Source organism: Sapajus apella, unplaced genomic scaffold (assembly GCF_009761245.1).
Source record: "Sapajus apella isolate SASKATOON/1434 unplaced genomic scaffold, GSC_monkey_1.0 scaffold200, whole genome shotgun sequence".
NCBI classification, from domain to species: domain Eukaryota; kingdom Metazoa; phylum Chordata; class Mammalia; order Primates; family Cebidae; genus Sapajus; species Sapajus apella.
This window is the reverse complement of record NW_022437140.1, coordinates 897,547-921,361: the sequence shown is the minus strand read 5'-3', so window position 1 is coordinate 921,361 and position 23,815 is coordinate 897,547. Positions and strand designations below refer to the sequence as shown.

Below are 23,815 nucleotides of genomic sequence, written 5' to 3'. Positions count from 1 at the left end.
GCCCGTTCTGGCCGGGCTGGAGGGGGACGCGGCGCTTCCGACGGGGCGCTGGCCGGGTCGGGGCTGCCGGGCTGCGAGCGAGGGCAGCGCCCGCAGGCCAGGGGCCACTGGCGTCCGCTCCTGCCCTGTTTTCCTGCCTTCGGTACAGCGTTGCGCAAATCTGGCTTTAAACGCCCCTGTCGGCCTCAACTTTCCCACCTCGACTTATCTCCTCCAGCCCCTGATTTAGAAATTCTGAGCCCCCGACGGTTGTGCCTGGGATACCGACCCTCGCGGCGGCCCTGCGAAGCGAGTATGATCGCCCCATTTTTCTGAGTAGGAAACGAAAGTTTAGAAACTACAAGGTCCCAGCTCCGTCCGGTTGGAAGGGCCGCTTTCCTCTCCCTCCGCCAGCCGGTGGTGCGAGAGACTGGGCGAGGCAGCGCCTCCCTAATGAGGCGACCCGTAACCCCGCCCCTCCCGCCCCGGCTCCGCCCCGGCTCCGCCCGGCCCGCCGCGGCTCCACCCCACTGCCCGGACCGGGTCGGCGAGGCCTCCCAGCCCGAAGCCCGAGGGGACTTCGTGATTGGGCGGGGCTGAAGAGCTGGGTGGGGCTTTCCACCAGGGAGAACGGCTAGTAGGCGTGGTCATTCGAGGGCGTGGTCTGCTGCCCCGCCCCCTCCCGCGCGCTCAAAGCGGAGGGCGGCTGCGGGGGCGGGGTCAGAACACTGGCGGCGGATCCCAACGCGGCTCCCTGGAGTCCGACACGGAGCAGCACCCCGGCGGGGCCGAGCAGGTATCGACGACCGCGCGGGACGTCTTGGGCTGGACCAGGCTGGCGCCCGGGGCCTGCTGAGGACCACAAAGGGCTCTGGGGTCGTGATCCAGGCTGCTTCCTCCCGCGGGCTCTAGCCCCTGCCTCCGCCCCCGCCCCCGCCTTCCTGCAGCGAAGCCGGCTGCGGCGGAGCCGATTGGCGCCTGCGCTGCTTCCTGCGGCCGGGGCCAGTCCAATGCATGGGGCCTGGGCGGGGGACTAGGGGGAAACTGAGTCACTTCGGTGTGGGAGCACTTCTGTGTGGGAGGCACCACCCCTGCTGGGCTCCGGGAAGGATCCCCCTCCGAGCTATGGTTTAGGGTCCTGGCCCCAACCTGTCTCCACAGGGGCCGCACCCCACTCCCGCCTTCCCCCTTTCTTCAGCACCCAGGGGTCCCGCCCTGGCTCCCAGCAGCCTCCACTGGTCCCGGAATGGCTAGGATCCGCTGCAGCCGCCTCCCTCCCCTCCCCCTCGCGTCCCAAGCCCCCGTGTGCTCCCTCCGCTGGCTCTCCGCACAGTGTCAGCTTACACGCCTTATATAGTCCGAGCAGGCTCCAGCCGCGGCCTGCCTGCCGGGACCTGGGGGCGGGGGAGAGGAGAGCCGGCCCCTGACTCACCCGGCCACCCGAGGCTCCAGGCTGGCTGCCTTGCGGGGAGGCCGCACCAGTTTAGTCCCTTAGCCCACCCCTGGTTGAAAAGAACCTTGAGCCTGTATTTAGGGACCCCTCACCGTTCCAGTCCCTAGAGGACAGAGGCTGCTCCTCTTTCCAAATTGAGGTACGCCAGCCAGCAGCACAGCCCAGCCCAGCCTGACAAAATACCTGCCTGCTATACCTTGGGTGTGCTCAGCCGCTGCCCGTGCCTGCCTGGCCCCTGTCCAAGGCTGGTATCCTGAGCTGGGCCGGCCTGCCTGCGCGCCCACCTTGCTGGTAACACCTTCTCTTCTTTCAGAAGCCGGCATCATGGATTCCTTCAAGGTAGTGCTGGAGGGGCCAGCACCTTGGGGCTTCCGGCTGCAAGGGGGCAAGGACTTCAATGTGCCCCTCTCCATTTCCCGGGTGAGCCTAGGTTTGGGGAGGGGCTCCCAAAGCAGTCTTTGGGTGCTCAGGTCTCCAGAGGGCGATGGGGGAGTCCTAACAGGAGATAGTTAGGGGCCAGCAGGCCAGGAGATGTCCAGGTCCAGAGATGTGGTGGTACCTGCCGGCCACAAGGACTCCCAATGAGGTGGACACTGGGAGAGAAGCACTGAAGCTTCCCCAGGCCTGCTCTGTACCTGATGCTGTTCTCCCAAGCTCCTGTGGCCACCTCGGAGGGCTGGAGGGGGGCTCACTGTGCAGGATGGGAGCCTGACATCTCCAGGAGGTGTCTAAACTTGAGGAGGGGAGCCAGGCCACAGGCAGGGCACTCTGACTATAGGATTTCACTTCAAACTCACTGCCACCCAGGGAATAGCAGTCCTCATCCTGTTTTTCTAGATGAGAGGAGGAAATCATGGAGAGGTGGAGGGGCACAATCATTGAGTCCATGGTGAAGCAGGGATTGGAACTGAGGCACAGGATGGGGTGCATTTTTTTGTGGATAAGAGAAGGGGGTCTCTCCCCAGCCTATGTAAGGGCCTGCATCCACTGTTCTCATTCAGGATGTGGTGGCCTTTGACCCCAAGCAGAAGTGTAGGACAGAGCTCAGCTCTAGGGGCTTAACTTTGGTTCCCAAGAGCCTGCCGTGGTGGGGGTGGAGCTGGAAGCTGGCTCCTCCCTGTAGCAGGGGGATTGCCTTATAAGCCCAAGAATGCAGCCCCATGCTGGGATGACCAACAGTGGCTACAATCTGCAGAGCTGAAAAGGGCTGGCCTAGGCCTGGCCCCCTAAACCCCACCGGTGGGCCCCTCAGCAGGGCAAGAGGCTGCAGCTCCAGCTGTATGGTCCAGTAGTGAGACACAGCAAATTGCTTGCCCAGAGTGGGTGAGGCCAGCCCATGGGCTGGGGGTCAGGTGGGGGTGGGGATTTCCTGTCCCTATATCCGCCTGCCCAGAGAGACCCACCCAGGCACCCGGTGGGCAGGCAGCTAATGGCAGGAGGCCAGGGTAAGCCCAGCCTGGAGTGGGCCAGGGGGTTGTCCAGGTGCTGCCTGGCCTTTGGAGGGGCTCAAGGTGGAGTCTGTCTGTAGGAGTTGGGCATGGGGGTCAGGGTAGGTAGACAGGCTGGCAGTGCCCTTCCCAGGGGTCCTTTCATGGGGTTCTGAAACCTGCTCCACCAGCAGGGTAGTGAGGACAGTGATCGCCCTACCACACACACACCCCTCCACAGTCCTCAAACAGCCCTGAAAACCTCCCTATGTTCCACTCCCTGGGAAAGTGCTGGCCCGTGTGTCTGGGGAGCCTGAGCCTCAGTTTCTTTCCTGACGGAGATGACTTTCAGATCTGGCCTGCTGGGGGCACTCTGGGCTAGGTCCCTTGTCAGCAACCTGGGCATGTGGGCTGGGCCACCAGCTGAGCCCAGGCCTGGAGTTGGACCTGGGCCCACACGGGTGGGTAAGGTGGGCTTTTCTGAGTTAGGCCGGCTCCCTCCCTGACCCCAGAATGGAGGGAGGCGGGAGGGGTGGGGGCTGGCTGTGGGCCCAGGCTTGGGAGATGAGGTAACGTCTGGGTCTGGGGGGTTGGGTTGCTCAGCCTGACTCACCCCCACCCCATGCAGGGTCCAGCCCCCTGGCTTTTTCCCTCCTTGGTTCGTCTGGCCTCACCCTGCCCCTGGCCTGAGCCCCTCCCTGCCTCTCTCCAGCTGCCCACCCATCGCTGCCTTCTCCCCTGCTGCTCTCCCCACACTCTGACCACTCCCCTTGCCCTCTGTGCTTCCTGCCGTCCTCTGGGAAGGGAAGCCATCCCCATCCTCCACTCTCTCTCCGGGAGCCAGCTGCTCCTGTGCACCCCAAGACTCCCACCTCAGACTCAGCCCACACCTCCCAGGAGCCAGCCCTTGTGGGCAGGGAGTGGCTGGGCCAGGTTTCCCTTGTACTGACTCACCATGACCTTGAATAAGTCACTTCCCCTCTGGGGTGTCACTTCCCCACGCACAGTATAAAGGGTTGATTTAGTTGGCTTGAACTAAAGGTGAGGGAGGGGCTCATGGTGTCTCCAGGTGGGCTGACCCCTCAGTTGAGCCCCCACGCTCAGCAGAGGTGGCCTACAGTGGTGGAGTCTTAGGGTAAGGGTCACTTCCTGGCCCTGCCTCTTGCTGGGTAACTTGAGTCAAGTTGTTTAACCTCTCTGTGTACACTTTCAAGTGCAAAATCGGTAAAATCCCAGATTACTCCACAGGATTGTTGGAAGATGCAGTGTCAATATGTAGCATACTTGGTGCTCAATAAACTGAAGAAGGTATTCTTATTTAGCGAGTGAGGAAGGGGCCACCAAGCTCTCTTAGCTTCCCTGAAGTCATTCCTGATGGTCTCAGTTCATGCTGGTGGCAGCCATTTCTCCCAGCCTACTGTCACCCCTCGTTGCCACTGGAACCAGGGACTCCCAGCTCACAGCCCGAAGGATTGGAGTCAGGGGAGCTGGCAGTTGAAGGCTTGGGAGTGACACTCATGTATGGCCTATGAAGCCCCAGCTGTCACCTTAGGCCCCATTCAGGCAGTGATCATAGGGAACCTGGAGATAACAGGGCCTGTTCCTGGCTCTCAAAGGGTCCCAGCGGACCCCTGCAGATGGCCCCCAGACAGGGTGCTGAGGGGTAAGATATCCATAAGAGCCCCCAGCGGTGGCAGGGAAGAAGTTGTCCCTTGCATGGGCCAGAGGGCATATCTGGTAGTGGAGCAGCCTGGGCAGGTGGCCAGCAGGTGCCTCAAAAGGCAGGTGGTCCTCCTGAAACACCTGGGCTATAGCCTGAGCATGGCTGTTTGTGGATATCATAGAATTTCTGGACTGTGGGGTAGAGTCGTTGTGCAGAGTAAATGAATCAGCAGTGTGACAGGAAATTGTGAAGCTCAGGTGAGCGCCACCACCTCCTGGGTTGCTTTATCGTCCAGCAGCTGCCTAGAACCGTATTGAATGAAGAGCTCTCTGGGCTCTAGAAGTGGGGCAGCTTCAGGTGGAGCAGTGTTACTACCTGGCTTGGGTCTGCAGGGTCTAAAGGCCTCAGTCACTTTGCTTTTCTCCATAGCTCACTCCTGGAGGCAAAGCGGCACAGGCTGGAGTGGCCGTTGGTGATTGGGTGCTGAGCATCGATGGCGAGAATGCAGGGAGCCTCACACACATCGAAGCTCAGAACAAGATCCGGGCCTGTGGGGAGTGCCTCAGCCTGGTCCTCAGCAGGTATGCCCATGGGTGTGGAGGGGTGCACGGGCGCTGGCAATGGGGATCCCCGTGGGTCCATGCTGTCACACTTTCCTTTTCCTTCAGGGCCCAACCGGTTCAGAACAAACCCCAGAAGGTACGAGGCGGGCCGGGACATCTGGGCAGCGGGCGGGGTGGGCTTGGACAGCCGGGCCTACTCGCCCCCTGGCACAGCCTCGGTACCCCAATCCCTGGCCAGAAGTAGAGGGCAGAAACTGGAGCCAGGGCGGGTCTAGGGCCCTGGAGTTGAGCCAGGGGCTGCCGCACGGTCTGGGCACCATGCATGTTCGCCTGTCTGTTTGCCTGCCTGCCTCCTGCCGCCGGTGCTGCGTGCTCGCCCGCACTTGGTCAGCCCTTGGTCCTGCATGGACTGAAATCACCACTCCCAAATGGGCCCCTTGAAACCTGAGTTGTCGTCTCCCCTTAGTCTCCTGCAAGATGTGGGGGGTGGTGGGGGGGGCTGGAGTTGCCACTGTCTTCTGGTGTGGGCGCCCCACTCCCACCCAAGCCCCTGCCCGCCTGCCTGCCCTGCCCGGCTCTGTCTCTGCTCAGGCCCCAGCCCCTGCCGCGGACCCCCAGCGGTACACCTTTGCACCCAGCGTCTCCCTCAACAAGACGGCCCGGCCCTTCGGGGTGCCCCCGCCCGCTGACAACGCCCCGCAGCAGAATGGGTATGTCAGCCCCTGTCCGCCCGTGCCCGCGCCCGCGCCCACGCCCACGCTGTCAGGCCTACTGCGGCCCCACGCCCGTTGCCCGCTGCCCGCTGCTGCTCAGTCTGTGCTGCGCCCCAGCCCGGCGGAACCGTGCGGCAGCGACCCCTGGCGGCCGGGGTGGGGCTGCAGGCACAGAGCCCCTCCCAAGGCTGTGGCGCCCTGCAGGGCACCACCCTGGGGAGGGGTCTCTGAATGAGGCCGCGCCCCCCGCTGGCGGCTTGGGGTTGGGTCGTGGTGTTGGGCCAGTTGAGCCCTAGACACTCAGTGCCGCCTGGTCCCCGGCTGCTCTGACCCCTCCCCGTCTTTCTTCCTCTCCTGTGTCTGTCCCTTTGTCCCTTTATCTGTCTATCTGTCTATTTCCTTCACAGGTGCAGACCCCTGACAAGTCAGTGAGCCCTCTCTGCTTGTCCCTCTCTTCTTCCTTTTGGCACTCTGGGCGGCGGCCCCTCCCCACCCTGGCTGCCTTCCTCTCCACTTTGCCCTCCTGTCCTCTCACCCACCCGCCCAGCAGGGCTTCTGGCCTCGCCCTTACCCACTCCCTCCCATCACTATAACCCACAGGCACCAAATCCTGGGAGGGGCTGCCCCCACTGCCCACCCCCAGCGTGGGGTTCTGAGCCTCACCCTCCCCACAGACAGCCGCTCCGACCGCTGGTCCCAGATGCCAGCAAGCAGCGGCTGATGGAGAACACCGAGGACTGGCGGCCACGGCCTGGGACAGGCCAGTCGCGTTCCTTCCGCATCCTTGCCCACCTCACAGGCACCGAGTTCAGTAAGTGCCAGCCTAGGCAGGGTGGACTCTCCTGGCCTCCAGCCCAGGTGTGAACCTGACCTTCTATCTCTCTTGGTCAATGCCTGCCTCTGCCCTCTCAGTGCAAGACCCGGATGAGGAGCACCTGAAGAAATCAAGGTACAAGGATGGGCACTAGCCCCTCTCCCACCTCCTGCCTCTTCCATTCCAGCTACTGCCCTATGTCTACTCCTGAGGCTCCCAGCTGGGGCTTTCCATTCTCCCTCCTTCCTTCCTAAGCTCCCTCCTTCCTTCCTTCCTTCTTTCCTCCCTTCCCTCCCTCCTTCCTTTATTCCCTCCTCCCTCCCTATGTCCCTTCCATCTCTCCTTCCTTCCACTTCTTCCTCCGTCTCTCTCTGCCCCTCAGGGAAAAGTATGTCCTGGAGCTGCAGAGCCCACGCTACACCCGCCTCCGGGACTGGCACCACCAGCGCTCTGCCCACGCGCTCAACGTGCAGTCGTAGCCCGGCCCTCTCCAGCCGGCTGCCCTCTCTGCCTCCCTCTTTCTGTTCCTCCTGCCCAGGGCACCCCCTTAGTGTCTCCAGCTTCTGCCTACCTCACCCCCACTTCCTGCCCCTGGCCTGAGTCTCCTGCTGGCCTGGCCCTGGCCGCCCACCTGGTGCAGAGCCTGGCTTCATCTGACACTGCCTTCCCTCTTTGCCCTATGGTACTGCTGTCTGCCAGGTCTGTGCTGCTTTGGGCATGGAAATAAACATTCTCAGTCCTGCTTGCTCTGCCTCTGTCTTCTATCTTTGTGGACCTGGTTTGCATTTGGGGTGTGGGGATGTTTCATGGTTCAGACTCAGTTTGGGCCCTGCCATTCTTGTCTTCAGTGGGAGGGGGGTACCTGGCAAAGGGGCCCTGCCCTGCCATCAGAGATGGCTTCCTGGCATAAGGGGAGCCCCACGAGCTGCCTCAGAAGCAGAAGTCCTGCTCCATCTCCCAGCTAACTAGACTAACTGGGGTCCAGCTACTTGGACGTTGCTAGGAAAAGCTGCCCTTCAGTGGACCCAGAGTCCAACTCAGCAGTTTTCACGCCCCCAGGCATCTCACATGGGACCAGCAGGACCCAGGTTGGGGGGTGGGGCCATGCCAGGACCCTCAGCCAGGCAGGGCCTTGAATGGCAGATCTTACAGCCAGGTGCCCAGGACAGAAGCCCCAGCCCCAGCCTCATCTTCACCCCAGGAGCCCTGGCCTGGTGAGAGGGAGTGGGCTTGGGCCTGGGCAAGGGTGGGTAGGGGCCAGGGGCATGGGGGTAGTGGGCTTCTCTAAGCTGCCTGGGGCTCCACCCCCTGTCCTTTGGGGTCCCCGGGTACCCCTTTAGAGCCGCTTTCCCCGCCCCGGCAGGCCCTACCACCCCCAGCCCCACCAGCCGCCCGCCCTGGGCCGTGGACCCTGCATTTGCGGAGCGCTATGCCCCGGACAAAACGAGCACGGTGCTGACCCGGCACAGCCAGCCGGCCACGCCCACCCCGCTGCAGAACCGCACCTCCATCGTGCAGGCGGCCGCGGGAGCGGGCCCAGGAGGGGGCGGCAACAACGGCAAGACTCCTGTGTGTCACCAGTGCCACAAGGTCATCCGGTGGGTGGCCTGTGCCCGTCCTACCCTGGCTTTCCTGTCCCGCAGCCCGGCCCGACTTGTCTGTTCACCCGTCTTGCCTCAGCTGTGACTGGGGGGAATAGAATAAGGATTCAGTTCCCAGCTGGAGTGGGGGTAGGGACCCGGCCTGGGGTCTCAGATTCTCTTTTTTTTTTCTCCCCATTTATTTATTTTATTGCGGGTCTCAGATTCTTAATCCTACACTACCCCCCCCCACCCCTCGACCTGAACCACTAGCAGAGTCTGCCTTGGCAAAATGGCGGAAGGGCCAACCATAGTCTGAAGCCGCACCCCTACCCTTACTACTTTCTGGGCAAAGAGGGGCTTGCCCCCTCCCAGCCTCTCTGCTCCTCCCTCCTGCTCTCTGTCTCCCTGGGCTCTCAGAGCATGCAGGCCTGAGCCCCTCCCTCTGTGCACTGACCGGTGGGGCCAAGCAGCATCAAACAGCCCCCCAGCATCAGTGTGCTGGATTCTAGCACCTTCTTAGTCCTCAGCACTGGCCTGCTCTTGACCCTCTGTCAGCTCTTTTTGTTTTTTCTTTTCTTTTTTTTTTGAGATGGAGTCTTGCTCTGTTGCCCAGGCTGGAGTGCAGTGGTGCAATGTCGGCTCACTGCAACCTCGGCCTCCCAGGTACAAGCAATTCTCCTGCCTCAGCCTCCTTAGTAGCTAAAATCACCATGCCCAGCTAATTTTTATATTTTTAGTGGAGATGGGGTTTTACCATGTTGGCCAGGCTGGTCTTGAGCTCCTGACCTCAGGTGATCTCAGGCCTGCCTCAGCCTCCCAAAGTGCTGGGATTACAGGTGTGAGCCACTGCGCTGGTGGCCAACTCTATCAGCTCTTGCCAGGTGGGACAGGCCAGCAGAGCAGGGTGGCTCCAGGATCTGCCCAGGGGTCCTCAGCTTTCATGAGGCGCCAGTCATCAGCCCTCTGTCCTGGGGTCCTCCCTGCTCTGAAACTGCCTCTCCTGTCACCAGCAGTTCAGTGTCCTTTGGGGTCCCTGGGTACCCCTTTAGGGCCGCTTTCCCCAGCCCTGCAAGCTTCATGGCTGTCACGATCACTTCCAAAGCCTGTCATCTACCCTCTGTGGAAAATGGGGAGAATGAACTCTCCCTCCCAAGGCTTCCCAGTGCGGGGTGGGGGGGGTCCGTCAACCCGAGGAGGGCCAGACCCCCACCTCCTCTGCATGTGCTCCTTCTCACTGCCCTCACCTCCCTGCAGGGGCCGCTACCTGGTGGCACTGGGTCATGCATACCACCCGGAGGAGTTTGTGTGTAGCCAGTGTGGGAAGGTCCTGGAAGAGGGTGGCTTCTTCGAGGAGAAGGGCTCCATCTTCTGCCCACCGTGCTATGACGTGCGCTACGCACCCAGCTGCACCAAGTGCAAGAAAAAGATTACAGGCGTGAGTAGGGCTGGCTGGTGGGGAGGTGGTGCAAGCCTGTTAGTGGGAAGTGGGGGCTGCTAGGCAGCCCTCAGGCCGGGTCTTTCCTCAAGTGAGCCCTCTGGGTCCTTACCAGCCTAATGAATGGGCTGCTGTATTGGCCTCGTCTTGCGTTAGCCAGAACGCTCTTAACAAATGACCACATTCCTGCTCAGAAACTGCCCAAGACTCCAAAGAACATGAGGACCAAGCCAGGAGAAGCCCTCCTGACCCCCACTTTGGGCTCTCCCTGCCCTGGTGAAATGGCAGAACGGCCAACCGCATGCTGAAGCTGCCCTATCTCATGCTTCCTCCTGACTTCTGGATCCAGAGCCAGAGCTGCCAGGGGTAGCCAGAGAGCTTTTGGAGATTTTCATATTAGTGAGGGTTACCTTGACTGCAAGTGGTGGAAACCTTAAAATAATGGTGGTTTATTCGTCACCTAAAAACATCCAGAGGTGGGCAGTCTGGGACTGTTATGGTGGACCCAGGCTCCACCTTGTTGCTTGACTGTTCTCAGCATCTGCTTATTTACCACTCATAGTGCAAGATGATGCTTAGCCTCTGCCAAAATGCCTACCTTCTAGCCAGCAGGAAGCTGGAAGAAAAAAAGGGACAGAGTCCCATGGCGTCCATCCTTAGAGGATACTGCTTCCTGACCCTCTGCTTCCATCCTACTGGTTAGAACTCAGTCACATGACCATACCCAGTGGCAAGGGAGGCTGGGAAATACGATCTTTATTTTGGGCAGCCATGTGTCCAACAAAAAATGGGGCTTCCATCAGCCGGCAAGAAGGGAAGAATGGCCGAGTACAGTGCCTCACACTTGTAATCCCAGCACTTTGGGAAGCCAAGGTGGGCAGATGATTTTGTCATTATAATAGTTAATCATATTTGTGGGATACGTACTCTATAGGCCTCTAGCTTCACAAACACAAAACACATCTCCTATAAGGTGGCCTGAACTGAAGTCGGTTTCAGTTTGTGTATTCCCATCTTATAGATGAGGAAATTTTGCCCAGGACCTCAGTCATTTCCCTGCCAGCCTAGTCCACACTCTGATCTGGAGGAATGGGCTGGATCCCGGAACCTTCCTGAGCTGGGCATAGGAGTTTGCTTCCTCAGATCAAGGCCCTACTGTTGGCTGACTGCCCTGCTCAAGTTACACCTGCACCCTATGTACAGGACGGGGTATCTATTGCCCACACCATAATGAGGACACGAGGCTTAGAGGGCCTAGCTGGCTCCTGGGTCCTGGAGTGAGCCTTGGGTGGCAAACTCTGTTGCCCTCAGCCAGGCACATGCTTCTGTGTTTGTCTCATTGGCTGGGACTGTTAGCATAGGTCCGCCCTGGGGCAAGGTGCTTCATGCAGGTTCTGTTCTCAATCCATGGAGTTGACTCTTAGAGAAGTGAGGCAGGGCAAAAGGAGAGGACTAGAGTGTAGTGAGCAAATTGTGGGGGGCCTGACAGACCCTAGGGAGCCCCCATCTTATCCTCCCCAGGGGCAGAGATCCGACTTCATCAACCTGACAGGTACTGTAGTGGGCCACTTACCACCCAGTAGTTCTTGGAAACATTCTCTGCCATTCGTTGCTCGGAACTGTGCCTTCCCAGGCTTGGAGCATGGGGAAGGCAACATGGCGGATCAGATTGTTGCAGCAGAGTTGGAGGAGAGTTCCAGGGGTTGGGGGACACATCGGAGGGGACCCACCCAGTCGGGATCACCTGGGGGTCCCATGCTCTCAAGTCTCGTCACTCCTCACCAGCCCCGCTCACTTGTGCTCCAGCTGCACAGGCCTCTCCATTTGGCCAGTGAGCTCCATTCCCTCCACTGCACGGCCTGTGTCCAGGCTGTCCTCTGCCTCCAGGCCTAGCATGGGGCTTGGCTCTTACTCAGAGAAATGGGAAGCAGTACAGGGTTTCATGCAGGGGGAAATGGCCTGGCTTGGGTTGCAGGAGCCCACTGTGGCAGCTGCGATAGCTGGAATGGGAGGTGCTCCTTTAGCATGCTCTTTACCTCATTCCTTTCTTTATTTTTTTTTTCTTTGTTTTGAGACAGAGTCTCGCTCTGTCACCCAGGTTGGAGTGCAGTGGCGCAATCTCTGCTCACTGCAACCTCCACCTCCTGGGCTCTAGGGATTCTCCTGCCTCAGCCTCCCGAGTAGCTGGGACTACAGGTGCCCACCACCACACCTGGCTAATTTTTGTCTTTTTAGTAGAGACGGGGTTTCACCATATTAGCCAGGCTGTTCTCAGCCTGGGGGCTGGTGACCTCATGATCCACCCATCTTGGCCTCCTAAAGCGCTGGGATTACAGGCGTGAGACACTACGCCTGGCCCTCCTTTCTCTTCTTCTGGAACTCAAATATCACTTCCTCAGGAACACCTTCCCTGACACCTTTTCCCCGCCATGCCAGGCCCCCCACCATTTGCTCACTACACACTAGTCCTTTCCCTCTGCCCATCTCGCTTCCCCAGGTGTGAACTTCATGGGTTGAGAGCAGGGCTGTTTGCACCCAGCACCCAGCCCCGCATACAGGAAGTGGCCAGCAAACATGAGTAAGTGGATGGAAGTGGCCTGTAAGTGGGACTTAAACATGAGTAAGAATTCACTGGGAGAGGGATCCAAGTAGAGGAAATAGCTTGTGTCACCAGGTCACGCCTAGGAAGAGTATGAGATGAGGGGAAGGCTGGGTGATGGCCATGTTCGGAGCTTGGAGCTGGGGGCTGTTGAGGTCAGATGTGCCTCTGAACTCTTCCTCTGGGGCAGGTGGAAGATGGAGCTAAGACAGGGGACTGGAGGCTGTTGGGCCCTGGGCCAGCACAGTACAGATGGCAGAGACAGACAGATATAGGAAACATCTAACCATCTTAGCGGGTGAAAGAGACATTGATAACTGGACCACAAGTTCTTCTGCATACCAGCAGAAATCTCCTTCCCAGGCCAGGCATGGTGGCTGATGCCTGTAACCCCAGCACTTTGGGAGGCTGAGGCAGGCAGATAACCTCAGGTCAGGAGTTCGAGACAGCCTGGCCAACATGGTGAAACTCTGCCTCTACTAAAAATACAAAAATTAGCTGGGTGTGCTGGCACACTTGTAGTACCAGCTACTTGGGAGGCTGAGGCAGGAGAATCGCTTGATCCTGGGAGGCGGAGGTTTCAGTGAGCCGAGATCATGCCTCTGTACTCCAGCCTGGGTCACAGACTCTGTCTCGAAAAAAAAAAAGAGAAATCTGCCTCCCAGCCCTGGGCACCCGCCCTACCAACCCATGCCGCTTTCAGCGCCCCGTCTCCCTCCAGCTCGAAGCCCAAGTTCCTTCACTGTGACCTTGTCTGCTTCTATAAAACAGGCAACACCAGAAAGTAAGAAGAGCCAGCCAGACGTGGGCACAAAACCTGTTTCTGCCATCTATTGGCTGTGTGAGCAGGGGTAGTTGCTCTGTCTGGGCCTCACTAAAGAGAAGGGTGACACTATGCTGGGGCCCCACGGTTGTGAGATACACGTGGGATGGGGTACAGGTGTTGTTGAGGGCAGAAACATGCCATCCGAAGCCTATGTGTCACCCACACTTACGTCTTGCTTGGCTCACACTGTTCCATTTCATTTTACAATCAGTAGCCAACAATTTAAAATGAGAAGATTTGCCTGATGCAGTTGCTCATGCCTGTGACCCCAGCATTTTGGGAGGCCAAGGTGGGAGGACTGCTTGAGCCCAAGAGTTCAAAACCAGCCTGGGCAACATAGCAAGACCCCTGTCTCTACAAAAAAATTAGAAAATTAGCCAAGTGTGGTGGCATACACCTGTGGTCCCAGCTACTTGGGAGGCAGAGTGAAAGTAAAATCTCCTGCATTTCATTTATTTATGTATAGAGATAGGGTCTTGCTCTGTTGCCAGGCTGGAGTACAGTGGCATGATTACTGCTCATTGCAGCCTTGATCTCCTGGGCTCAGAGGATCCTCCCACCTCAGCCTCCCAAGTAGCTGGGACCAGAGGTTCCCACTAGAACGCTCAGCAGATTTTTTATTTTATTTTATTTTTTGTAGAGATGGGGTTTCGCTATGTTGGCCAGGCTGGTCTTAAGCTCCTGGCCTCAAGTGATCCTCCCACCTTGGCCTCCCAAAGCACTAGAATTACAGATGTGAGCCACTGCACCCAGTAGATTTCACTTGAACACCTAGATTTCAGCCTGAGCCAGCCAGGCATTCCTGAATGAACCAGTAGTGCTACTCCCAGAGGAAGAAGAGGTGCTCCTCCATGTGACACAATCCCCACCTGGCCCTCGCAGGGATTGGATCTAGAATCCCTGGATTTAAACTCAGGGCCCTTCTCACAGTAGCCTCAGAAGGCTGGGATTGGGTTCCCAGTTCACAAGGGAAGAAACCAAGACTTGAGAAGGCCAAGGTCTGGCCAAACTACAGATCTCTGACTCTCATACCGCCTTGAGGCCCCATGTTGCCCTCTGCCTGCTCCATATGTGAATACTGCTGGCCCTGGCTGGCCCCTAGGGTCCTGGGGATGAACAGCCCAGCCCAGGGAGAGCTCAGCCCCTTGTGGCTCTGTCCCCTCCCACCTCCCTCGGAACCCGGTCAACTCACCCACAAAGGGCCAGGCACTGTGGGGATAGATCAGCCAACAAGACAGTTGATGCTTTATGCCCTCCTGGGCCTTACATTTTGGCTGGAAGAGGGGAGAGGCAGACAGTAAGCAATAAGCGCAGTAAGTAGGTTGCCTGGAAGTAATGTTAGATCACATTACGGAAAAGAGGAAAGAGCAGAGCCAGAAGTGCTGGGGCGTGGTGTAGGGAAGGTGGCTGGCTGCTACTGGTGTGGTCACAGTGGGCCTCGTGGAGAAGATGACATTTGAGTGGAAACTTGAGGGGGCTTACACCTTGCATCAGGGAGGCTGAGAAGCACTCAGAATCTGGATGTGCCATGGGGGTGGGTCTCACTGGATTTCCTGGTGGACCAGGTGTGAGGTGTGAGAGGAGTGTGTGTTTGGCAGCAAGTGGGAGAATGGAGTTCCCATTGGTGTGAGGGGATCAGGAACCGAGTGTTGGACATGGCAAGTCTGAAGACGCAGTGGACGTCCACTCAGAGACCTTGGAGTTGGAGATGGAGGCATGGGAGTCCTGAACGGTTAGATGTAGTATTTACTATGAGAAGGAATGGGGTCCGAAGCCAGCCGTCCTGTGTTCTGTGACCCAGGATAGGGCGGGAGGGGACCGAGCCTGCCAAGTGACTGCCACCTCCTTCCAGGAGATCATGCATGCCCTGAAGATGACCTGGCATGTCCACTGCTTCACCTGCGCTGCCTGCAAGACGCCCATCCGGAACAGGGCCTTCTACATGGAGGAGGGCGCACCCTACTGCGAGCGAGGTACCCGCTGGCCAGTGAGGGTGAGGAGGGATGGCGCATGGGGCAGGCACGAATCCAGGTCCCCTTCCTCTCCGCCCCACCCTCAGACTATGAGAAGATGTTTGGCACGAAATGCCGTGGCTGTGACTTCAAGATCGACGCCGGGGACCGCTTCCTGGAGGCACTGGGCTTCAGCTGGCATGACACGTGCTTCGTCTGTGCGGTGAGAACCCTGCCCCTCAGACTCAGCCCCAAGCTCATCAGCCCTCTGTTCTTTGCCTGGGGGATGCAGGAGAAGTTGGGAAGGGGCTTCTCCTGCTGCCCCCAAGCCCATGTGACTGGGCCTTTGCTGCCCTTAGATATGTCAGATTAACCTGGAAGGAAAGACCTTCTACTCCAAGAAGGACAAGCCCCTCTGCAAGAGCCACGCCTTCTCCCATGTGTGAGCCCCTCCTACCCACGGCTGCCATGGCTGTCCCTAGCCTGAGGGGCCTGGAGTCATGGCCTGGCATTCCTGGGAAGGGCCAGCAATGGTTGCCTTAACCCTGGCTCCTGGCCCGAGCCTGGGGTTTGCTGGGCCCTGCCTCACCCCCATTATCCTTCCACCCCACTCCCTTCACCACCACAGCACGCTGGTGCTGGCCACACTGGCCCCCTTTCACCTCCAGTGCCACAATAAACCTGTACTCAGCTGTGTCTTGTGTGCCCTTTCCCTGTGTACCCAGAGGAGTAGAATTTGAGGCATGTGGCAGGGTGAGAGTAAGATGAGTTTCTTGGGCTGGCCATCTCGGTGGTCCTTGTGATGCGGACATGGCGGGCTCATGTCAGTGGAGGAGGTACAGGTGGGATCCCATGTGCCAGGCCCGGTGCCCACAGACATGAGCATGAGAGGAACCACTGGTCTGGGCTGAGTTGGAGGTTGGAGAAGAGTAGTTAGGCCAGGTGTGGAGCTCACACCTGTAATCCCAGCACTTTGGGAAGCTGAGGCAGGCAGATCACATGAGGTCAGGAGTTTGAGACCAGCCTGGCCAACATGGTGAAACCCCGTCTCTACTAAAAATACAAAAATTAGCTAAGTGTGGTGGTGCATGCCTGTAATCCCAGCTACTCAGGAGGCTAACGCAGGAGAATCACTTGAACCCAGGAGGTAGAGGTTGCAGTGAGATCACACCACTATACTCCAGCCTGGGTGGCAGAGTGAGACCCTGTCTCAAAAAAAGAGAGAGAGGGAAGGGTAGTTGTGGGTGGGTCTGCAGAGACAGGGTGTGGAAAACCGATGGCCACAGCAAAGGCCTGGAGGGGCCGGCTGCCATCCAAACAGAAGAAGGTGGGGGGAGAGAGGACAGCCCTTAGGTCCTGGGAGGCCACAAGTGCCAGGCGGTACAGCTGGGGCTGTCTCTTGAGGGCAGGGCATTGCACAGCAGAGTTTGAAATAGTGAAGGGACCAGTTCAGATTTGTGTTGTATTATAGAAAAGAGGGAGTGAGGGGGAGGCTGGGAAGAGGAGTTGCAGCAATGGCCTAGAGGCGGAAGCCAAGCAAGGGAGGAACAGACAATAATATGGCAGAGATGGGACCCAGTGACAGGTCCAGGGGTTGAGGGATGGGGAGAAGGACAGCAACTTTGCCAGGATCTATCCTATACCAGACTAGATCTCCTGTAAACCTCCTAGCAACCTTCCTCAATGTCTGCAATCACTTATTTCATTTTTAATTTATTTTTATTTTTATTATTATTATTATTATTTTATTATTTTTTTTTTTGGAGGCAGAGTTTCGCTCTTGTTACCCAGGCTGGAGTGCAATGGCGCGATCTCGGCTCACCGCAACCTCCGCCTCCTGGGTTCAGGCAATTCTCCTGCCTCAGCCTCCTGAGTAGCTGGGATTACAGGCGCGCACCACCACGCCCAGCTAATGTTTTGTAGTTTTAGTAGAGACGGGGTTTCACCATGTTGACCAGGATGGTCTCGATCTCTTGACCTCGTGATCCACCCGCCTCGGCCTCCCAAAGTGCTGGGATTACAGGCTTGAGCCACCGCACCCGGCTATTTTTATTATTTTTTTAAAAGACGAGTCTTGCTCTGTCGCCCAGGCTGGAGTGCAGTGGCACGATCTCGGCTCACTGCAATGTTTGCCTCCTGGGTTCAAGCGATTCTCCTGCTTCAGCCTCCTGAGTAGCTGGGACTACAGGTACGCGCCACCATGCCCGGCTAATTTTTCTTATTTTTAGAAGAGACGGGGTTTCACCATATTGGTCAGGCTGGTTTTTAACTCCCAACCTCATGATTTGCCTGCCTTGGCCTCCCAAAGTGCTGGGATTACAGGCATGAGTCACTGCCCAGCCAATTTTTTATTTTTTAATTTTAATTTTTTTTGTTTTTAAGAGACAGGGTCTCCCTAGGTTGCCCAGGCTGATTTCAAACTCCTGGGCTCAAGCAATTCTGCCTCCTTAGTCCAAAAGTGCTGGCATTGCATGCATGAGCCACCACGCCTGGCCCACTTACTTTCTAGATGAGATGCAGAAAGGTTGGGCGACTTGACTAAAGTCACACTGCCATTGAGCTGTGAGCCAGACTAGAATCCAGGCCTGAAGCTGGGTGTGCTGTCCTGAGCACTGAGCACCGTTTACCACCGAGCATCTTTCTGGAAAGCTGACTTCTGCCCGGTACCTCAAGGACTGTAGGCCTTGGTGGTGGTGGTGCCACTCCCTGGGGCTTCCTGCCTCCCACTGATGCCCTTACCACCCTAGAGGGACTGTCATCTGTCCTGTCCCAAGCCTGGACTGGAAAGAGACTGAAGAGAAGCCCTAAGTAGGCCAGGACAACTCTGTGCCATGGCTGCCTGGCCTTCAGGGGTCCCTGGCTTAAGGACCTACAGCACATCTTTTAGTCTTCTCAACAGGTCCTTGGCCCAGTCCTCTTTAAGAGATGAGAAGGTCTGGGCACAGTGACTCACACCTCTAATCCCAGCACTTTGGGAGGCTAAGGCTGGAGAACAGCTCAAGCCTAGGAGTTCAGGACCAGCCTGGGCAACATAGTGAGACCCAGTTGCTTTTTTTTTTTGAGACAGAGTCTTGCTCTGTCACCAGGCTGGAGTGCAGTGGCACAATCTTGGCTCACTAAAACCTCTACCTCCTGGGTTCAAGTGATTACCCTGCCTCAGCCTACTGAGTAGCTAGGGCTACAGGCATGCGCCACCGCGCCTGGCTAATTTTTTGTATTTTAGTAGAGATGGGGTTTCACCATGTTGGCCAGGATGGTCTCGATCTCCTGACCTCGTGATCTGCCTGCTTCGACCTCCCAAAGTGCTGGGATACAGGCATGAGCCTTCACGCCCAGCCTGGTGAGACCCAGTTTTTACAAAATATTTAAAAATTAGAGGCCAGGGCTGGGCATGGTGACTTGTGCCTGTAATCCCAGCACTTTGGGAGGCCAAGGTGGATGGATCACCTGAGGTCAGGAGTTCGAGACCAGCCTGGCCAACATGGTAAAACCCCATCTTTATCTCTACTAAAAATACAAAAATTTGCTGGGTGTGGTGGCACACACCTGTGATTTCAGCTACTTGGGAGGCTGAGGCAGGAGAATCACCTGGACCCTGGAGGTGGAGGTTACAGTGAGCTGAGATCATACCACTGCACTCCAGCCTGGACAACAGAGTAAGACTCTGTCTCAAAAAAAAAAAAATTAGACCAGACATAGTAGCTCACACCTGTAATCCCAGCACTTTGGGAGGCTGAAGTGGGCAGATCACCTGAGGTCAGGAGTTCGAGACCAGCCTGGCCAACATGGTGAAACCCCATCTCTACTAAAAATACAAAAATTAGCTGGGTGTGGTGGTGCATGCCTGTAACCACAGCTACTCAGAAGGCTGAGGTAGGAGAATCCCTGGAGCCCAGGAGGTGGAGGCTGCAGTGAGCCGAGACACCACTACACCTCAGCCTGGGTGACAGAGCAAGACTGTCTCAAGAAGAAAAAAAAATCAGCTGGGCATAGTGGTCCATTCTTGTGGTCCCAGCTACTTGGAAGGCTGAGGTGGGAGGATCACTTGAGCCCAGGAGGTTGAGGCTGCAGTGAGCTGTGTTCGTGCCACTGCACTCCAGCCTAAGCAACAAATGGAGACCCTGTCTCTTAAAAAAAAAAAAAAAAAAAAAAAAAAAGCAAGAAAAGAAGGGTCTCTACTGTGTTCTCTCTTGGAACCCTGGAGAATGAGTGCACAGCTTCATGTGTTATTTTCATGATGTCTTGGAGTCTAGAACAGTGCCTGGCGAATAGTGGATGCCCAATTAAGTGTTTGTTGAATTCACGAGGTGCCTGTGGGACATTTAGGAGACACATTCAGGAAACAGCTGAAGATTCAAGTCTGGATTCACCTCCGATTCAATTCAGAAATGAATTTGAGAGAGGCTCAGGGCAGTCAACATAAATGCTGGTAACTAAGGCCTGGGGAGAGCTGGGAGCGGGGCCCACACAGGGAGCATCAGTAGTAAAGCAGGTGGGATGTGGTTTTCTTTCAGCCTAGACATCTTTGGCATATTAACCACAGAGTAGTATTCACTTCCACAAGGAAATGTGCTCTCTCCCACTTCTCTTGAACTGTGAAGCCCTCTCGGTCTGTCCTCGGTTCCCATGGATACAAGTGAGAAGGGCACAGGGATGGATGGTAACTGCAGCCAGGAGCCCGTCTGGGAACGCTGAGCAGCACGGCCAGATCTGCCAGTTTATCGACAGCGTCCAGAGGTTCAGATTTGTATGTGAGATCTGGTATTTGAATATTGGCAACTACATTAGATTTTTTAAAAAATCCTATTAGAAAAATAAAAACTGTGAGCCAAATCCAGCATGAGGACGGCCGGGGCCCAGCATAGTGAAGAGGCGAGACACCAGAATGCCAGCATCGCAGCACCAGGCAGGGACAGCACAGCCAGGGCGGGAGGACGACAGCCTCCAGGGAAGCCCGGGCAGGGCAAAAGCGTGTCAAGAAGTTGCCAACAGTGTCAACCAGGCAGATAAGGCCGAGGAGTCCCATGTGGCATTTCACAAGGTGACATTTGCCAGATCAGTTTAGCAGAGCTGGGGCGGCTGCCAGGGTTAAAGAGGAACAAGAGGGGAGGTTGGGGAGGATGTGGAAGGAGAGAGTGCAGACAGCTCTTTTAAGAGGCTTGCCTGTGGTGGGCCAAGAGGACCGCCAAGCTCAGCTGAGAGGCCAGGGTGCGTGGAGGGAGGGGCCTGGGAGGCATCTGCTGGAGGATGGTGGTAGAAGATGGGAGAAGTTGGGAGGGGACTGTAAAGAGAGAGTGGGGTGAAGGGTGGGGGCAAATGCGGAATCATGGAGCCAGAGCTAGCCTAGAGTGGGGCAGGAGCAGGTACCAGGCACCTCCTTGGAACAGCCACCCTCACTCCATAGGCCAGAAACGTGATGCAATCACATGTCATTTAATCTTCATAACATCTTTAAGAACACGTTATTTAAAGGTATGTTTCAGATGAGGGTACTGCAGCTCAGAGAGGACCAGTGACCTGTCCAGAGTCACCCAGATGGAATGGCCTGGCCTCTTGTTCCAAGGACCAAAGGCCAAAGTGTTTCCCGGCAACCCACCAGCGCTCCCCAGCCCCTGTCGTGTGTTCCCCATTGCCTGGGCTCCCATCCAGACTTTGCCACTCAGCAGCTGTGTGCCTCCAGGCAAGACACTGCCCCTCTCTGAACCTTGGTTTTCCCATCTGTAAAATAATAGTGGCTGGACGCAGTGGCTCATGCCTATAATCCCAGTACTTTGGGAGGCCGAGGAGGGTGGATCAGCTGAGGTCAGGAGTTGGAGACCAGCCTGGCCAGCATGATGAAACCTCGTCTCTACTAAAAATACAAAAATTAGCCAGGCATGGTGGTATGTGCCTGTAGTCCCAGCTACTTGGGAGCCTGAGGCAGGAGAATCGCTTGAACCTGGGAGGCGGAGGTTGCGGTGAGCTGAGATCGCGTCATTACACTCCAGCCTGGGCCACAGAATGAGGCGCCGAGTCAAAAAAAAAAAAGAAACCATAAGCTGCAAAGATCACAGTGTTCCAAAGCCGGGGTGCAAGGCTGTGCGGGTGGAGGCCATGGGAACTGGGAAGTGAAAGTCCTCGTGCCAGGCAGGGGAGGCCATTAGCACCCTTGGAGGGGGCAGAGCCCACGGCAGGGGACTGAGTGGGCAACTGGAGAGGCAGCAAGCAAGGGAGGGGCTTTTCCCAGCACAGAGTGGCTTGAGCTTATTTGCATCAGCAGGGGGAGAGGCGGTGGAGGGCAAGGGACTGTATTGCCAGAGTACGGAGGCAGGAACTCATGATTCTGCCTACTGCTTCCTCCATGCGGGGCCCCACATGGCCTTGGTACACACATAAGGTACACACCATCCTCAGACCCTCCACGCAGCCGTGCTACCAGAAGGGAGCTGAGGCCCTGGGCTAAAGGACTGGCTGCAGGTCACCTTTTGAACTTGAATCTGACTGAATCCAAAGCTGACCCTGAGAGTGGAAGAAGAACCCCTCTCAACGGACGCCTTAAAGGAAGGAGGGGAGGGGACCAGGGTTCTGGGGGTGATGGTGGAACAAGAACAAGCTCACTGACTGAGAACCTGGGGGAACTCAGGAAACCAGCACCAGCTACTTGGGAGATTGTGCAGGGGAGCCACTTCCCAGCCAGTGAGGACCCTAGAACCTGCCTGGGCCCTCCCGCTCAGGTTTTTGGGGTACTGAAAGATCAACTCAGATTTCACCTATGTCTCTTGCCACTGACAAAATGACCACTACTTGGGCACCAGACAGATTAGGTAGGTCTCTCAGCTTCAATTCAAGTTAGTTTAAGCCAAGCAGGGATAACTGAACTGAAAAAGTAGATAGCTTCAGACCTGGCTGGATCCAGCTACCCACTGCAGCTGCTGGGACCTTCTCTCGTGTTCGCCATCCTCGGCTCTGCTGTCCACAATGTTGGCTTCATTCCCAGAAAGCCCTCCCCACTATTATCAAGGATTGCCCCTGGCAGCTCCAGGCCCATACCTGGCCAGCTTAGCAGCCCCAGTGGACAAAGGGAGCCTTTCTTAATGGTGCCAGTGAAAATCCCAGGGCCAATGCCCATTGAACTAACTTGGGTCATGTGTCGTCTCTGAAGTAGTCATTGGGTCTGACCCATCCTGGCTTGGATGACATATTCCCGTTTAGAGCTGAAAGTGGAAAATCTGCCAGAAAACAAGATGCAGAGCAGGCAGGCCTGGCCAGGATGTCCACAGTACTTCCTTCCCTTGTGCCCAGTGCCCCACCCCTGACTCCACTCCAAGACCTCAGAGCTGGAGCTTCCTGAAGTTCTAACCAGACTCCAGTCCAACCTCACTCCTGAATGCAGAAATAGGGGTACTACAAGGGGAAGCCGGGAGGGTGTGTGGGGTGCTGAAATGACCTGGGACAGACCTGGGTTCCCATCCAGAATTTGCCACTCACCAGCTGTGTGTCTCCAGGCAAGTCACTGACTCTTTCAGGATCTTGGTTTTCCCGTCTGTAAAATAATGATAATAATCAACACATTGACAGCATCTACTATGTACTGTTCCCATTTTAAGCACTTTCTAGATACTTTTTGAAAATCCTCAAATTGACCCTAGGAGGTAGGTACCATCACTATCATCCCTGTATCATAGTTGAAGATGAGTGATTCGAGATATGTCAGGTGACAAGCTCAAGGTCACACTGTTAGCAACAGACTCCTCAGGAGCAGAACTAATGTGAATAAACGTGGCTGGCCCGGCGCCCGGGGCAGATACCTGGGAAGAGCCATGAGCTTTGTGATGACCAAGGAGCAATCTGAGTGTGTGCTTGGTGGGTTCTTACAGAGGTAGGAAGAGGCCAGAAAAGACTCCATCAGCTGTTGCTGAAAAAGTCTTGCAGCCTCCCCTCAGCCCTAAAACCTTCCCTGAGAGGTGTGGGGGAGCACAGAACAGGAAGGTGGGGGTGGTGGGAGGAGGGTGGGGCTGTGAGGGGGAAGGGAGGGGGTTCTCCTTTCTAAGCCTTCATCCAGTCCCATTTTATCCTCACAACAGGTTAGCAAAAGGAAACTCAGAGAGGGGAAGTGTTTCAGCCAAGGCACAGCAAAGGTCCAGTTTCTGGATCCCAGTGCTCCGTTGTCTCATCTTTTCCACTCTGGGGATCCAGGAGTCATTGGCCCAGCCTCCCAGTGTGTGGGGGGAGCTCATGCTCTGGGGGTGGGAGAGACCAACCTGTCAGTGACTTGAAGTGTAATCGGTTTGGGGGTGGCAGACACGAAGTCCTGGTGGGAGGCACCCACTAGCCGCCCACCCACCAAGGCTGAGTGTGTGGGTTTCAGGGGCAGCAGCTGAAAGGAGGCAGGTTCTCAGAGGACAGTGACCAGTGGCCACCAACCCCCACCAGTCAAGGCAACTGAGAACTGTGGGTCCACAGAGTTTGGCAAGTTAGGGGTCACTGGTGACCTTGGCCAGAGCAGTGACAGAGAAAATGCAGGTAGGAAAAGACAGATGACAGATGTCTGTCTGCATCCTGTAGAAATGAAAGGATGAAAATAACATGGAAGGGTGACAGGTGCCAAGACCAGAGGAGGGGGCTCTAAGGCATGCCAGCAAGGAACACCCTTGCTTCCCTGAAAACAGGGAAAACTGAGTGCAGGGTGTATGGGAACTCTCTATACTATCTTTGTAACTTTTCTGTAAATCTAACACTGTTCTAAAATAGAAAGTTTATTTAAAAATGTTGATGGCAAGAGGTGAGAGTGGGTGTGGCTGGAGAGTTTGTAGGTGGCTGGTGGGGAGG

The 23,815-nt window shown here is 56.7% G+C and overlaps 1 protein-coding gene across 13 annotated transcripts; it reads left to right on the top strand.

Annotated features, from left to right (window-relative positions):
• The first annotated feature begins 534 nt into the window (after positions 1-534).
• PDLIM7 (PDZ and LIM domain 7) lies at positions 535-15,703 on the top strand. Of its 13 annotated transcripts, none has more exons than XM_032269880.1 (14): positions 537-775; positions 1,746-1,852; positions 4,952-5,103; positions 5,191-5,221; positions 5,677-5,795; positions 6,206-6,226; positions 6,473-6,609; positions 6,711-6,747; positions 7,765-7,826; positions 7,973-8,210; positions 9,450-9,630; positions 14,908-15,028; positions 15,115-15,230; positions 15,367-15,703. In XM_032269880.1, exons 2-14 carry the CDS (start codon positions 1,757-1,759, stop codon positions 15,451-15,453), a joined length of 1,398 nt encoding a protein of 465 aa, XP_032125771.1. In that variant the 5' UTR covers positions 537-775; positions 1,746-1,756; the 3' UTR covers positions 15,454-15,703. The 13 variants fall into 13 exon arrangements, with proteins under 13 accessions (XP_032125777.1, XP_032125778.1, XP_032125771.1 ...); XM_032269882.1 differs by having other exon boundaries at positions 7,976-8,210; positions 15,367-15,701; XM_032269881.1 differs by lacking the exon at positions 537-775 and adding an exon at positions 1,364-1,571 and having other exon boundaries at positions 15,367-15,701.
• The last annotated feature ends 8,112 nt before the right edge of the window (positions 15,704-23,815 follow it).

What these genes read in the sequence shown, in the direction of transcription:
- PDLIM7 (XM_032269880.1), top strand. Translation starts at nt 1,757, where the DNA reads ATGGATTCCTTCAAGGTAGTGCTGGAGGGGCCAGCACCTTGGGGCTTC. An exon ending in TGCAGACCCCTGACAAGTCA is followed by an intron (nt 6,227 to 6,472) that starts GTGAGCCCTCTC and finishes CCCTCCCCACAG; the next exon opens with ACAGCCGCTCCGACCGCTGG. An exon ending in ACCCCAGGAGCCCTGGCCTG is followed by an intron (nt 7,827 to 7,972) that starts GTGAGAGGGAGT and finishes TCCCCGCCCCGG; the next exon opens with CAGGCCCTACCACCCCCAGC.